Below are 13,036 nucleotides of genomic sequence, written 5' to 3'. Positions count from 1 at the left end.
CATGTGCAGGTTCTTAGAAACCGATAGCGAGTGCTTTAGCCCCGCAACCAGCAGCGAGGAGGAGTGGCAGCAGCTCGTGGCCATCGCTCCGTCAAGGAGGACGCCACCAATGACTGCGCTTACCTCAAGGAGCTGTCGGATTTAGATGAGGAGGACGAGGACAACTAGATGGTGGCAGCACTGAGTAGTGGTAGTATAGCAACACCTATTTTGAAGATGTCGCTTAATGACATTTAAAGTCGCAATAAATATGTAAATGCGACAAATTTTAGCCACTGATATAATTTCTAGTTCAGTTATCTTTGATGATGTTTATGCACTATTTTGGTTGGATTAAATGGCGTTTAAACTGAATAAAATTTTGAACCAAGTAAAGGAGAAAATATGGAAGTTGCCATCTGGCAATTTTGTGTTTGCACATAGGCCGCGCAACCTTCAAAGCATTATGGAACACGCTCCATATGGTGGATGGCGATCCAAATTTTGGCAACGAATAAAATTGCTCTAAATCGACTTCTTTAGCATCAACGACTTTAGCTAGGGATAAATGTCCTCACATCATCGTTGTCGTATCCAGCCAGACAAGGATTTTCATTTTGGTTGCCGAGAACGGCCAATGAAGACTAGTATGAGTATGCCATTGATTAGACAAAGCTTTCAACAAGATAATAGATGCAAGTAGATCGTTGTTGAGCCCGGTCAATAAAGAATAGAACAAGAGTTTTCACTTGGACATGAAGCAATGTTCGAGTCAGCATCTTTAAGATGGAACGTCTTCCCACCTAAGTCCATCGGCACGCCCGTTAGGGAGATGCCCATGTCTCAGTGGGGATCTGCTCGCTGCCACCCTACATTGGCACCAGGGACATTAGAACATCCACCATATCGTCGAAGTCGCTGCCCTGGTGGCAGATGCCTTCATCAGCATTGGACGCTACGCTGATGCCACAAACCTCCTCATGTGATGCCCGTTACCCTCGAACGAGACAAAAGTTTCCTTGCGTCACTAGCGAGCGCCCACAGCGCGACGCACAACCACTGTCGTCATGCCTGCACATTCGTTGATGCACTTAGAGATGCGCCGCCGCGTCTCTTAATCGTTTTGTCACGGTCGTCAAGGGTTGCAAGCCCCGCCGCAATGACCCGTAGAGGCCGCCGCCGCCACCATCACTAGTCCTCACAGGGATCCGGCCAACGCCGCCGATGCCGCTGAGACGTGCAGAACCGGTTGCCCAAAATACATGTCAATTGATTTCCATGGCAGGAGCTCAAAGGCAACGTTTATTTTGGAGAAACTTAATTCCAAACATCACTGTTTGCCAAAAATATACCAAACCAGGCATAGAGAGCAATCACACAAAAGGTTTCCATTTCCTGCTAAAAGAGATCTGGCAAAGATCAAAACCTTTCAACATCACAATGCCCACGCCACCGTTTCAGGCTGACCGGTAGGTCCATCCGGTAGAGCTTTGTGACGCACCCCTCCCATCCTTTCCCCTCCTGGAGCTGTTCCTGCGGGGCCCGCACTCCCCTGCCCCGCTGCACCATTCCCGATTTTCTACTTCATAAATGAGGCCCCAGCCTTTTCCCCCTCTCTCTATCTCTTCACGCCTCCCCGGTTTCTCTCTCCTCACACGGAGCAAACAAGAAACTGAATGAGCGCAATGGCAACGCCAACGGGCTGCAGCCAGAGCCGAGAGCCATCGCGGCGTTGCGTCACACACGGGGTACATGTGGGGGTGGGGGGGGGGCGAAGGTTCGGCGCCAGGCGGGGCCTCGCGTTGCTGCTGCACTGGCTCATTACGCAGCACATCGCTGCTGCCAGGTCGCGACGAGCGCGCAGCCCAGAGAGAGAAAAACAGCCAGCGGCGCTCTCGCAGGCAGAGAGGAGAGAGATAGGGGGGATTGACTCGCCAATGTAACGCTTCCTGTCTATCTCTTGTCCTGTTGCTCGCTTTTGCGGAGGGGCGGAGCGGAGAGGGGGTCTCCGCGCGGCTTTGCTCTGTCTTTCCAACCAAGCCTGCTTCGTCTCTTACCCTCTCCTGTTCTTGGTCTCGGCGCTGGAACGGGATTGCTTTTCGGTGCGCCTGCGAAGGTGCGATCTCTGTCCTCGGTTCTTGGTCCGGCGATTGCCTCCTCCTCGTCTCCGGGGGTTCGAGTGAGGCGTACTGACTGACTCTTGTTCGTGTGGTTGTGGCGTGTTGCCAGGACGAAGCGGACTGCTCTGGTTCCGAGGCGAAGTTTGGCTGACACCCACTTGGTTTAGACCAAGGTGAGTGTTCGTCCATGGAGCTCGATTTCGCAGCTTCCGCCTCTCTCTGTACTTTTGTCTCCCAGATGTTTTCTGTGGCTTTGAAGTTCTCTTTGCCGATAAATTAATCAATCATTGTGCGCGTGCAGTCTCGAACCGTGTAGGTTAGTCCGAATCGATGGGTTGTAATGATGATATTGCCGTGCCAAAATAGGCGACTTTTTATGTGCGAATAGTATTTTATTTTCTTCCTCACAAAGTGCCTTTGTGGATTTGTGTTCTTGTAAACGTGTTCTTTTCTCCATCGATTAGAGTTTTCTGTTGCATGGTGAATTCCTGAATGCAGAAAAATCTGAATTGCATTACTTGGTGGGCACAATCGTTGCTTACATGTAAAATAGGCGAGTTTTTATGTCATTTATTTTCTACCTCACAAAGTGCTGTTGTTGTTTTTGATCTTGAAAAAAAAAGGATGTTCTTTCTTTCGATCGATTAGAGTTTCCTGTTACATGGTGCCTGAGTATTGTTTTCATTTCGTTACTTGTGGGCACGATCCTTGCTTACCCGTGCCTTGAAACTCTGATTTTCAAACCTCCCCTGTTTTTTTTAATTACTGAATGCAGTAAAATTCTACAACTTCACTCAACATGCATAGGTGGTAATTTTCAACCAACATGCCTTGTACGAATGCAAATGATTAGTTCCTCTGTCAGCCATGATGGATTCCATGCCAATCATAACTTGTCTTCGTTGTTACAGGAAGTGAAGCATGGGTACAACTGCCTCCAAGCAAGACCGCAACACCGCATTGCAGCTCTGCAAGGGTCGTCTGAAACACATTGAACAAGCAATCGATGCAAGGTATGCCCTTTCGGCTGCTCATCTGTCGTACGAGCAGTCTCTGCGCAATGTCGGCGTTGCTTTGAGGCAGTTTGTGGAGTCACACCATGAGGGTGATCCGGACAAGTCCCCTCGCTCTTCGTCTGCTTTACCATCCCCATTGCCACCTGCAGACAATTCTAAAATTTCACTACTGAAAGTGCCCCGCCATTCTGATATTAGTCGCTTGAGGTCAGAAGTAAGCCCATCCTTGACAGTGACAGTCAACCCAAGTGATGGTGATGCTAGTTTTATCAAAAAAGGGCAGCCCATTCTGACTTCGGTTTCACCACCGTTGTCTCCGGAATTTTGCCCCCCATGGGATTTCTTTGAACCAAATGATGTGAGTGAAAATGTTGCTACCCATGTCTCAGAGAACTGCGAGGCAACTTTGGATGATTTTGGTCATGCCGATGATTTTGGTCATGCCGATGGAAGGGATCAAGCTTCCTCGATCAAAAACACTAGTCAAATAGCTGAGGTGCAAGAACAGTTGGGAACACATGGATGTAAAGACCTCGATGACAATTTTGAACATCTTAAGTCAAATCGCAATGACTGTAATGAAATTGAGATTGCTGATACAGACTTACCAAATGACTCAAGCTTACACAAAGAACCTGATCAAGTGCAGACACAGAATGTGGAGGGGCAAAATCCTACACGTACTACTGACAAAAGAAAAATTGAAGCCCACTCTGTAGACAAGGTTAATGTACCAAAAATATCTACTGAAAGGGAAGAAGAAAGGGGCAGTTCCATCACCAGCGTATCAAAAGATTTTCTGTCTGATGTGAAAGAACTCGAGCGCCAATTTGCTCGGGCAGCTGAGTGTTGCCATGGGGTCTCAAGGATGCTTGAGACAAGGAAGATTCGACTAAGCTTTTCTACCAAGATAACAGGTGAGGAATACATTTTTCACAGTTAGATAGTTCTCTTAAACTTCTATGGTTATACTTGCTTAATATCAATGCTAATTATTGCAGGGAAACCATCATGTGCACTTTCTCTGTCAGCATCCTTGCTCTGCTGCAATGCTGGAAATGTAGCTTCCCATGGTATAATTACTATTCATATCAAATACATTAATATGTGAAGTTTGTACTCTAAACAATAACAGCCTCGTTTGGATGGATATTTTACTCTAACTGTTTTACTGCAGAATCAGAGCAGCATGTCACAAAAGTGATCGCTTGGAATCGCTCACTTTCATCACGATCTTCATCATATAAGAATCCACTATTTTCAGCTCAAAAGGATGATGACCCTCCAGAAAGCATTAGCGATTTTGTTGAAGAGTTTTGTATGATTTCAGGAAGTCATGCATCCTCTTTAGATAGACTCTATGCTTGGGAAATAAAGATTTATCATGAGTTAAAGGTGAGCCAACATGTGTTGTTCAACAGATGCTTATAGGATTAACTACACTGAAAATGGAACTTTTGCGTTATCAGTATAGAATCATGAGGTTGTGCTTGTCCTGTGTTTTCCAGTAGACCTGTAGCATATAGAGCTGATCAAACTGTTTTTATTTTATGCCATCTATCCAGTTGTGCATTGACCTATTTGTAGGTGTAACCACTACTTTAGTAATATGAAGCTATCTTGTCTTAAGCAGAGTTGTAATGACGCTACAAATGTATATTTAGAAATTATGTGGACACGTTTTTGATATGTATGCTATTGTGTGTCACATGTTAATCTTCTAGATAGGAAACCATATATGGCATCTAACATAATTACACCATTGCTGTATTATGGACAAAACCAATATATTTTTCTAGTGAGCTCTCAAGCATTTTCTGGACTTAGATAGTCTTTATTGTAATGTGATGTCTCCTTTTGCATCTGGGCTAAATGTTGTGTAGCTAAACAAAAGTATTTCCTGCAACTCACATGCTCGAAAGGAGTTCTTCCCATTTACTTGGAGATCCTCTTTGCACGATGAGCTATCGTTATGATCCTATGATCACGCCGAGAGACACTACACCTACGGGCAATTTTGTACGGGATTAAAGTTGCGGCGTGAGGTGTCAAGATATAGTTGGAAATCAGGGGGCGGGAGGGTCCACAGTGAAAATCAGGGGGCGGGAGGGTCCACAGTGAAAATCAGGGGGGTAGAGATTAGCGTGGAGATGGGTCCGTATGTTGTTTTCTGTAGGTGTTTTAGCCAACTCTAGCATTTTGGATCATGCCTAGGGGATATTTGTGTCTCAAAAATGAAAGCTTTACTTCTGTTGTCCTTATTTTCCAGCAATCTTTTTTGACATATTTTCCAGTAAGTTAGCTTACAGGAATTATGAAGTTGTAAGTGGTGATTATATTACCTCAACCATAGACAGTAAAGTTTGAATTATCACACGTTAATGCATTTCTCTATAGTGATGAATTCTATTTGAAAACAAAACAGAGTATGGTCTTACAAATATTTTTTTCAAACCATCCGGCAGACTTAGATCGCTCATGCCCATCTCACGTCCAACACAATAGGAACTTCCAAGGATTTTCCAAATGAATAGTTGCCTTTTGTGGTTGAGTCGAAGTTAACGTCCATGGCTACACAAGTGTCACCAAATTTGTGTTAATGTTTGATTTAATATTGAATAAACAATAATTGCATGATGCTCAGGGTATATTGTTCCTACTATACCGGTCTCTGCTGTGCCATTTGACAATTAAAGTTGCACTCTGAGTATTAGTAATACTAGATAGCATGAAATCTAACATATACGCTTGGTACTTCACATCTATTCCTCCTATCTAGAATTCTTAACATCTTGGTGCTATTTAACAAGTGTACATAAAAATAGGTTCAAAACAAAATAATGTACAGGTTGCAAGAATCATGATTCAATTCTTAAAAACATGTTAAACAGAACCTCCCCTAGTATGCCCATGGTGTTGGTAGAAACAATCAGCTCAGAATTATCATTTTGTGTAATTGTGTACAAACCAATGTCACCATGAATGTCATATGTCTGGGTCGCTGTTTGTTTGTACGCAGCATTTCCTCCCAAAAAATTATAGGGGAACCCATACCCTTCTCAGCAAATTGGCTTGCAGTAGAACAAAATTGGTAACTGTGCTACATATGCTTTTAACATAAGAACTACAGTTATATTCTACCTACCTACTAGTGGATTAGGCCATTTATTCCCACATTAGGTAGTTTTATTTTTACTTTGCAGGTTATGAATTTGTGCATTAAGTTTCTAAAAGCACAGGACATATTTTGGTAACCAATAGGCTATTTTAGCGACACCTTTTTGTGGCTGTATCCATGATTTTTTTTAATGTAGAGCTGTTTCTCTTTTTGGACTTGCCTATAATTTGTTGGTTGCTGCATTTTCCTCGTGTTTGTCGTTGCGTTCTTTTGCAATAACCTTTCACTTTGTTGATGCCCGCTACACGCCAAATAAAAGAATACTTTCATCATGTGGTCGGTGAATAAGCCAATAGTATTAGCATGTGCAATATTAGGCTTACTTCTGCTTACTACTCACACTAGATCTAAGCTATTCAGGGTTGACTAACTGGGTGATACCAAAAGCCCCAGAAGCTAATTATGATTTAGGTTGGACCAAAAATAAACTAGAATTTACATAACAATAGGATACATCCAACCATCCACCAACCTTGGATTTTCTTCAAGATATGTGTGATAAAGCGCCATCTAGGATTCAGATCCCATATTGCTTGAAGGTATCTTTCTTACAATGAAAATTTTGGGGAGGGCTGATGAGGATGGGAGCTGATCAGGGAATAAGGTTTTGGATTGTTGAAGGGAGGTATTTGGCATGACAGTGCTATCAACTTGTGTGAGGGAGGTTTAGCAAGCGAGGAGAGGACTTTAAAGGCGGTGGATGAGAGAGCTGAAGGTTTTTTTTCTTTTTACAAAAGCGGATGTTTAATACATGGTTTCTATTTTTGGTCTTAAACCAAATATCTAATACATCTTGGAGATATTCAACAAGTGTACAGAAAAATAGGTTAAATACAAGACAATGTACAAGGTTGAAAGCATCATAATTCAATTATTCAAAAGTATATACAATGTGAAACAGAGCCTCCCCAAGTATGCCTTCGATGTTGGTAGAAACAATCAGCTCATAATTATCATTTTATGTAATTTTGTACAAACCATTGTCACCATGAACGTTATATGTGCGAGTCGTGGTTTGATTGTACAAAACTTCTCCTCACAAAAATTATAGGGCAACCCGCAACCTTCTCAGCAAATCAGCTCGCGGTAGAACGAAATTGGTAACTGCGGTACATATGCTTTTAACATAAGAACTACAATTATATTCTACCTACCTACTAGTAGATTAGGCCATTTATCCCACATTAGGTAGTTTATATTACTTTACAGGTTATAAATTTGTGCATTAAGTTGCTTGGAACATAGAGCAGAGTCTGGTAACCAATAGATTATTCTATTGACACTTCTTTGTGGCTGTATCCATGATTTACTTTGGTGGTTGTTTCTGTTTTAGGACATATCTATAGTTTGTCGGTTGCTTCATTTTCCTCGTGTTTGTCGTTATGTTCTTTTCCGATAACCTTTCACTTTGTTGATGCCTGCTACACGCCAAAAAAGAACACTCTCATGCATGTGGTCGGTGGATAAGCTAATGGTATTAGCATGTGCAATATTACGCTTACGTCTGCTCGCTACTCACACTAGATCTTAGCTATTCGGGGTTGACTTACTGAGTGATACCAAAAGCTATAGGAGCTAATTATGATTTAGGAAGGACTAAAAATAAACTAGAATTTACATAAAGAATAGGATACATCCGGCCATCCTCTAGCCTTGGATTTCTTTCAAGATATGTGTGATGAAGCGCCATCTAGGATTCAGATCTCATATTTCTTGAAGGTAGGTGCTTCACAACGAAAAATTTGGGGATGGCCAATGGGTGGGTGGGTGGGGGGGGGGGGCGCAATGAGTTGGATGGGAGTTGAGCGGGAGCAAGGTTTTGGATTGTTAGGGGGAGGTATTGTGGCATGACAGTGCTATCAACTTATGGGCGGGGAGGTTTGGCAAGCGAGGAGAGGACTTTGAGTGACATGGAAGGCGGTGGGTGAGAGAACTGAATGGTTAGTTTTTTTTATTTTAAAAAAGCGGATGTTTAAAATATGGGTTCTATGTTTAGATCTTAAACCAAATATCTAATGCATCCCTTATACTCCCTCTAAAGAAATATAAGAGCGTTTAGGTCACTATAGTACCTAAACGCTCTTATATTTCTTTACGGAGGGAGTATTTTGCGTCGTTCAAAATATTGAAGTAAGATTAGTGTTTATTTATATACATATCTAATAAATGCAGAAATTGCCTTGGGATAACCTCTCACAGGCGTCCTGATATTTTTAGGTTACGGAATATCTTATTACTGTCAGAAGTTTCAGTAAATTCTGTTATTTGCATTATTTCTATATAAGTGTGCATGCTATTTTCTGTCTTATTTGCTACACTCTGACCTAACTGCTTCAACTGGTGTTGCAAACTTGCGATTTGCAGAATATTGAATCAATCCAGCAGATATACGACGAAAAATGTGCTCAGCTAAGCCATCAATGTGCCAGGGATGCAGATGCCAGGCAAGTTGACAAAACTCGGTTTACTATCAAAGGGTTGTATTCGCGACTCGTGGTAGGAACTGAAGTGCTATACTCAATTTCAAAAACAATTGAGAAGTTGCGAGATGAAGAGTTGCAGCCTCAACTTCTTGAATTACTACAAGGGTAAGCCTTTATTTGCTTCGTAGCGCTATGTACAGCACATGTGAGGACTTCAGGACCATTGTCAAAACTGTAATTACACCTGTTATGGTTAAATAATGTATTCCTTTTGAGGTAGTATGCAAAGGTTGAAGGTATTGGCTAAAATGTTATATGTAGGCTCTGACATTAAATGTGGATATCATACTTATTATTGTGCACGACACTGACAGGCAGACACGCATGTGGAGGGTGCTGGAGGAAGTTCACCAAATGCAGCAGAAAATTACCTCTCCAACAGATGCAAAGCTCCCAGCAATGTCTCCTCCAAGCGAGTCGCGCGGACATGCCTTGATGAACCTCATCACTGAACTGGGAGTCTTCTACTCCAGTTTGGCAGGCTGGGTTGATGGTTACAAAAACTATGTGAGTGGTATGCACTCCTGGCTGCAGAAATGTGTGGTGCAACCACGAGACCGGTCAGGGGGAGGAAACCTGACCCTCTCGCCTCGCCAACACCTTGCTCCACCCCTATTTGTTCTCTTGGGGGATTTGTCCGCAGGAATGTCATCGCTCCCGTCTGAAGAATCATGCGATTCCATCAAGAACCTTGCAGCAGATCTCAAGAAAATGTACAAGCACCAGGCAGCAGAACAGAAGAAGGCAGCGAAGAAGAGATCTTCAGACGCTGGGGCAGAGCGTGACAAATCGTCAGAGACTGAATCAGAGATGGCAACCCTGCAGGGCGGTCTGACCGCAATGTTCGATCGACTCTCGAAGCTCTCAGGTGCCATGGCCAGCCTGGCTGAAAATGTGAAACGGGAGGCGGAGGTCGCCCGGGAGGCGTACGCCATCGGTCGCCGCACAGAGTAAGTTATAAGATCATATCAGGTCATTTTCTTGAGTTCAGGTGTCGGTTTATAGGACAGACAAAGATAGAAACAGGTTTCTTCGGAGAAAAAGAATGATGGTGATGTTTAGGTTTGGTATATACCGTGAACTGTATGTACATTCCTTTGCCTGGGCATGGTATCTTGGGTGTTGTTGATGGTCGGACCAGTCCTAGCTTCTGTAACCAGACGGTTCTGGGGTAAAGTTTGTTTGTCAAAAGCACCGATGATGGCTGTGGCGTTTCGCCATTGTGTTTGCTGGGCAGATTGTGCTTCTCTGCCTGCTTATTTTCTGCTGCTGAGCTTGGGTAATCTGCAGCGATCTGTGCTATCTTGGCACTTGGCAGTAACTGGTCCTGAGTCCTGGGCCTGATGGGATCAGGTGTTTTTGAGTTCTCAATCTCATTTGTTTTTCTATATGGCAGATGATTCCGTGCAACAAGGCTTTCTTCTGTATGTGCTCAGAGTTAAGAGTTCTGACCCTCGGCAACATGGAGTTTTGGCGCTCATGTCATGTGGCCTCCCTGATGCTGTTCCGGATGAATAGGCTGCATATGCATAGATAGAAATCACACCTCAATCGCCCCCGTTTCGTCTGGACAGGTGTCTCCCTGTTCGCCTCCCCGGCGTCGTCGCCGCTCCTCTCGCTGCCCTCGCTGCCGCCGGGCAAAGCCCGTGTGGCTGACGACGGCGGCGGCGGGGCTCCAGGTGGTTCTGCGCGCAGTGGCAGCTGCGGCGGAGAAGCGATCGGTGCAGCAGCGGCGATCTGACCGCACCCCGCGGCAACGTGGCATCTCCTGCCCTGTGTTTCCGGCGACGGACTTCAACGGTGGGCTGGGCGTCGAGCGCGCAATCCCTCGGCTCCCAGGGCCCGCGAGCACAATGGCAGTTATGGCTGCAGCGAAAAATCCTATTTGAAGCTCTCTGCGTCAAACTGTCCGGCGAAGCAAAACCATCGAGCGTGAGCAATGCCCTTAAAAAAAAATTCGAGCGCGAGCAATGGGCTAGCCCACTTTGCCAAGAGACCAACCGGTTTTGGGAACCTTGTTCCCTGAACAAGTTGTTTTTCTTCTACTGCTTTCCCCGTTTCTTTTGTCTTGCCTCAAACTTGTACTAGTTTTTCTGTTTTTTTTGTTTTTTTATTTTTCTTCCTTTTAGTATTTTTTGTTTCTTTTTTCTTTTTCATTTTTAAAGTTTATTTTCCTTTTCACATTTTTTTGTTTTGAAAATATTCAGAAAAATAAAAATATAGTTCATATTTTAACAAATTGTTCACAAAATCGCATTTGAAAATCTATAGTGGCCAATAGTTCTTATATGTCATGGCATGGGCCGGCCCAGGGCGACGGCCCAAAGCCACAAGGCGTAACCGAAGACTGGCACGAGTTCGAGGCCCAAGTGGAAGAGAAGAAGCGAGCGAGAGAACATCTATATGAGGAAGCTTGGCTCAAAAAAAAGCTATATGAGGAAGCAGATGAGAAGGAAGCATGAGTCGATTAGCAAGAAGCAAAACATATTTCTCTTATTTGCTAATAACTCTCCTCCCCTTTCCCCTTCTCTCAAAACTCAAATCCTCCCCGAGGAAGATAAATCCTAGCTCATGCATAAAAATTGGTATCAGGAGTCGATTCATTCCTCATCGATCCGTCCGTGATCCGTTAGTCCGATCGTCATGAGCGGCGGATTCGTCTGCCGCTGTAAATCCTATCCCTCGGCTGGAACTGCCGTTTCGCATGGTCGAACTGGCGTCGAAGAAACGCGTACCAACCGCGGTGGAGCTCCAGATCTCGGCAGTGATGGGGTCGGTGGAGCAGCAGGGGGCGGAGACAAACGCCAAGATCGACTCCATCTTCGAGCAACTCAAGGGCATCACCGCGTGGATGAAGACCATGGATTCAATGGCCAAATCCCTCAGCGAGTCCGCCTCCCTCCAACTCCATGCGGAGGATGCGGCGCTCGAGGCGTCGCCCACAGCCACAACAACGCAAGGTCCAGCCGGCAATCATGTCACGCCACCCACGGTGGAAGTGCGCACGGACGGCGTGGATCGGGCCAACGGACACGATGGCAACCTACCACATCGGGGGCTAGTTTTCGGGGAACCTCGATTCCCTGGACTGCCTCCGGCGAACGGTACGCGCTCCGCACACAACATGTTCAATAGAGAGACGCAGTCAGATGATCGTCGCGTGACACGCGCACCACCGCGTCCTCACTTTGGTAGCACGCCCAAAATGGATTTCCCTAAGTTTGATGGGACCAATTATCAGGTCTGGCTTGATAATTGTGAGCTATATTTTGAGATTTATGGTGTGTTGGAGGCGATGAAGGTCGAATTCACTTCTCTGAACTGTGGTATACCTGGCCATCTCTCAGGCCGGGCCGGCCTACCAAAGCCCAATGCAAAAAAACCAGGCCCGAGCACGGCCCAGCCCGGCCGTCGGGCCAAAAAATCGGGCCCAAGCCCGACCCATCACGCTAAAAGCCCGCCGGGCCTCTTTGTTAATGCACGAATACGACGGGCCTGGCCCGGCCGTCGGGCTTGAAATCTAGGCCCGAGCCCGGCCCGTGGATAAGGTCGGGCTTTTTCGGGCCGGGTCGGTGCTACTTCTTGAGCTTGCGTTGATTTTTTCCTTGAAGAGGAAAGGGTGATGCAGCAAAGTAGAGATAAGTATTTCCCTCAGTTTGAGAACCAAGGTATCAATCCAGTAGGAGACAACGCACAAATCACCGAATACCTGCACAAACAATTAAAAACTTGCATCCAACGCGACAAAGGGGTTGTCAATCCCTTCACGGTTACTTGCAAAAGTGAGATCTCATAGAGATAGATAAACGATAAAGTAAATATTTTTGGTATTTTTTATTTATAGAACGGAAAGTAAAAGATTGCAAGAATAGTAGATCGGAAACTAATATTTTAGATCCGAAAATTATATTATGGAAAAGAGACCCGGCGGCCATAGGTTTCACTAGAGGCTTCTCTCAAGATAGAACATAATACGATGGATAAACAAATTACTGCCGAGCAATTGATAGAAGAATGCAAAGTTATGACGATATCTAAGGCAATGATCATTAATATAGGCATCATGTCCGTGTCAAGTAGACCGTGTCAAGTAGACCAAAATGATTCTGCATCTACTACTATTACTCCACACATCGACCGCTATCCAGCATGCATCTAGAGTATTAAGTTCATAAAGAATGGAGTAACGCATTAAGTAAGATGACATGATGTAGAGGAATTAATTTAAGCAATATGATGAAAACCCCATCTTTTTATCCT

General features: G+C 44.6%; 1 protein-coding gene across 1 annotated transcript; it reads left to right on the top strand.

Moving 5' to 3' along the window:
- Nucleotides 1–1,785: 1,785 nt before the first annotated feature.
- On the top strand, nucleotides 1,786–10,630 carry LOC123116112 (protein ROLLING AND ERECT LEAF 2-like). The gene is made up of 7 exons (XM_044537118.1): nucleotides 1,786–2,095; nucleotides 2,209–2,272; nucleotides 3,011–4,032; nucleotides 4,117–4,188; nucleotides 4,293–4,510; nucleotides 8,658–8,881; nucleotides 9,091–10,630. Exons 3-7 carry the CDS (start codon nucleotides 3,021–3,023, stop codon nucleotides 9,728–9,730), a joined length of 2,166 nt encoding a protein of 721 aa, XP_044393053.1. The 5' UTR covers nucleotides 1,786–2,095; nucleotides 2,209–2,272; nucleotides 3,011–3,020; the 3' UTR covers nucleotides 9,731–10,630.
- The last annotated feature ends 2,406 nt before the right edge of the window (nucleotides 10,631–13,036 follow it).

Source organism: Triticum aestivum, chromosome 5B (genome assembly GCF_018294505.1).
Source record: "Triticum aestivum cultivar Chinese Spring chromosome 5B, IWGSC CS RefSeq v2.1, whole genome shotgun sequence".
Classification (NCBI taxonomy): domain Eukaryota; kingdom Viridiplantae; phylum Streptophyta; class Magnoliopsida; order Poales; family Poaceae; genus Triticum; species Triticum aestivum.
The sequence above is the reverse complement of the archived record's forward strand: the minus strand, read 5'-3'. Positions and strand labels throughout refer to the sequence as shown.

Excerpts from the sequence above, each read along its gene's own strand:
- LOC123116112 (XM_044537118.1), top strand. The coding sequence starts at position 3,021 with ATGGGTACAACTGCCTCCAAGCAAGACCGCAACACCGCATTGCAGCTC. Across the intron at positions 4,511-8,657 it reads AGATTTATCATGAGTTAAAG|AATATTGAATCAATCCAGCA; the intron begins GTGAGCCAACAT and ends TGCGATTTGCAG. Across the intron at positions 8,882-9,090 it reads CTTCTTGAATTACTACAAGG|GCAGACACGCATGTGGAGGG; the intron begins GTAAGCCTTTAT and ends CGACACTGACAG.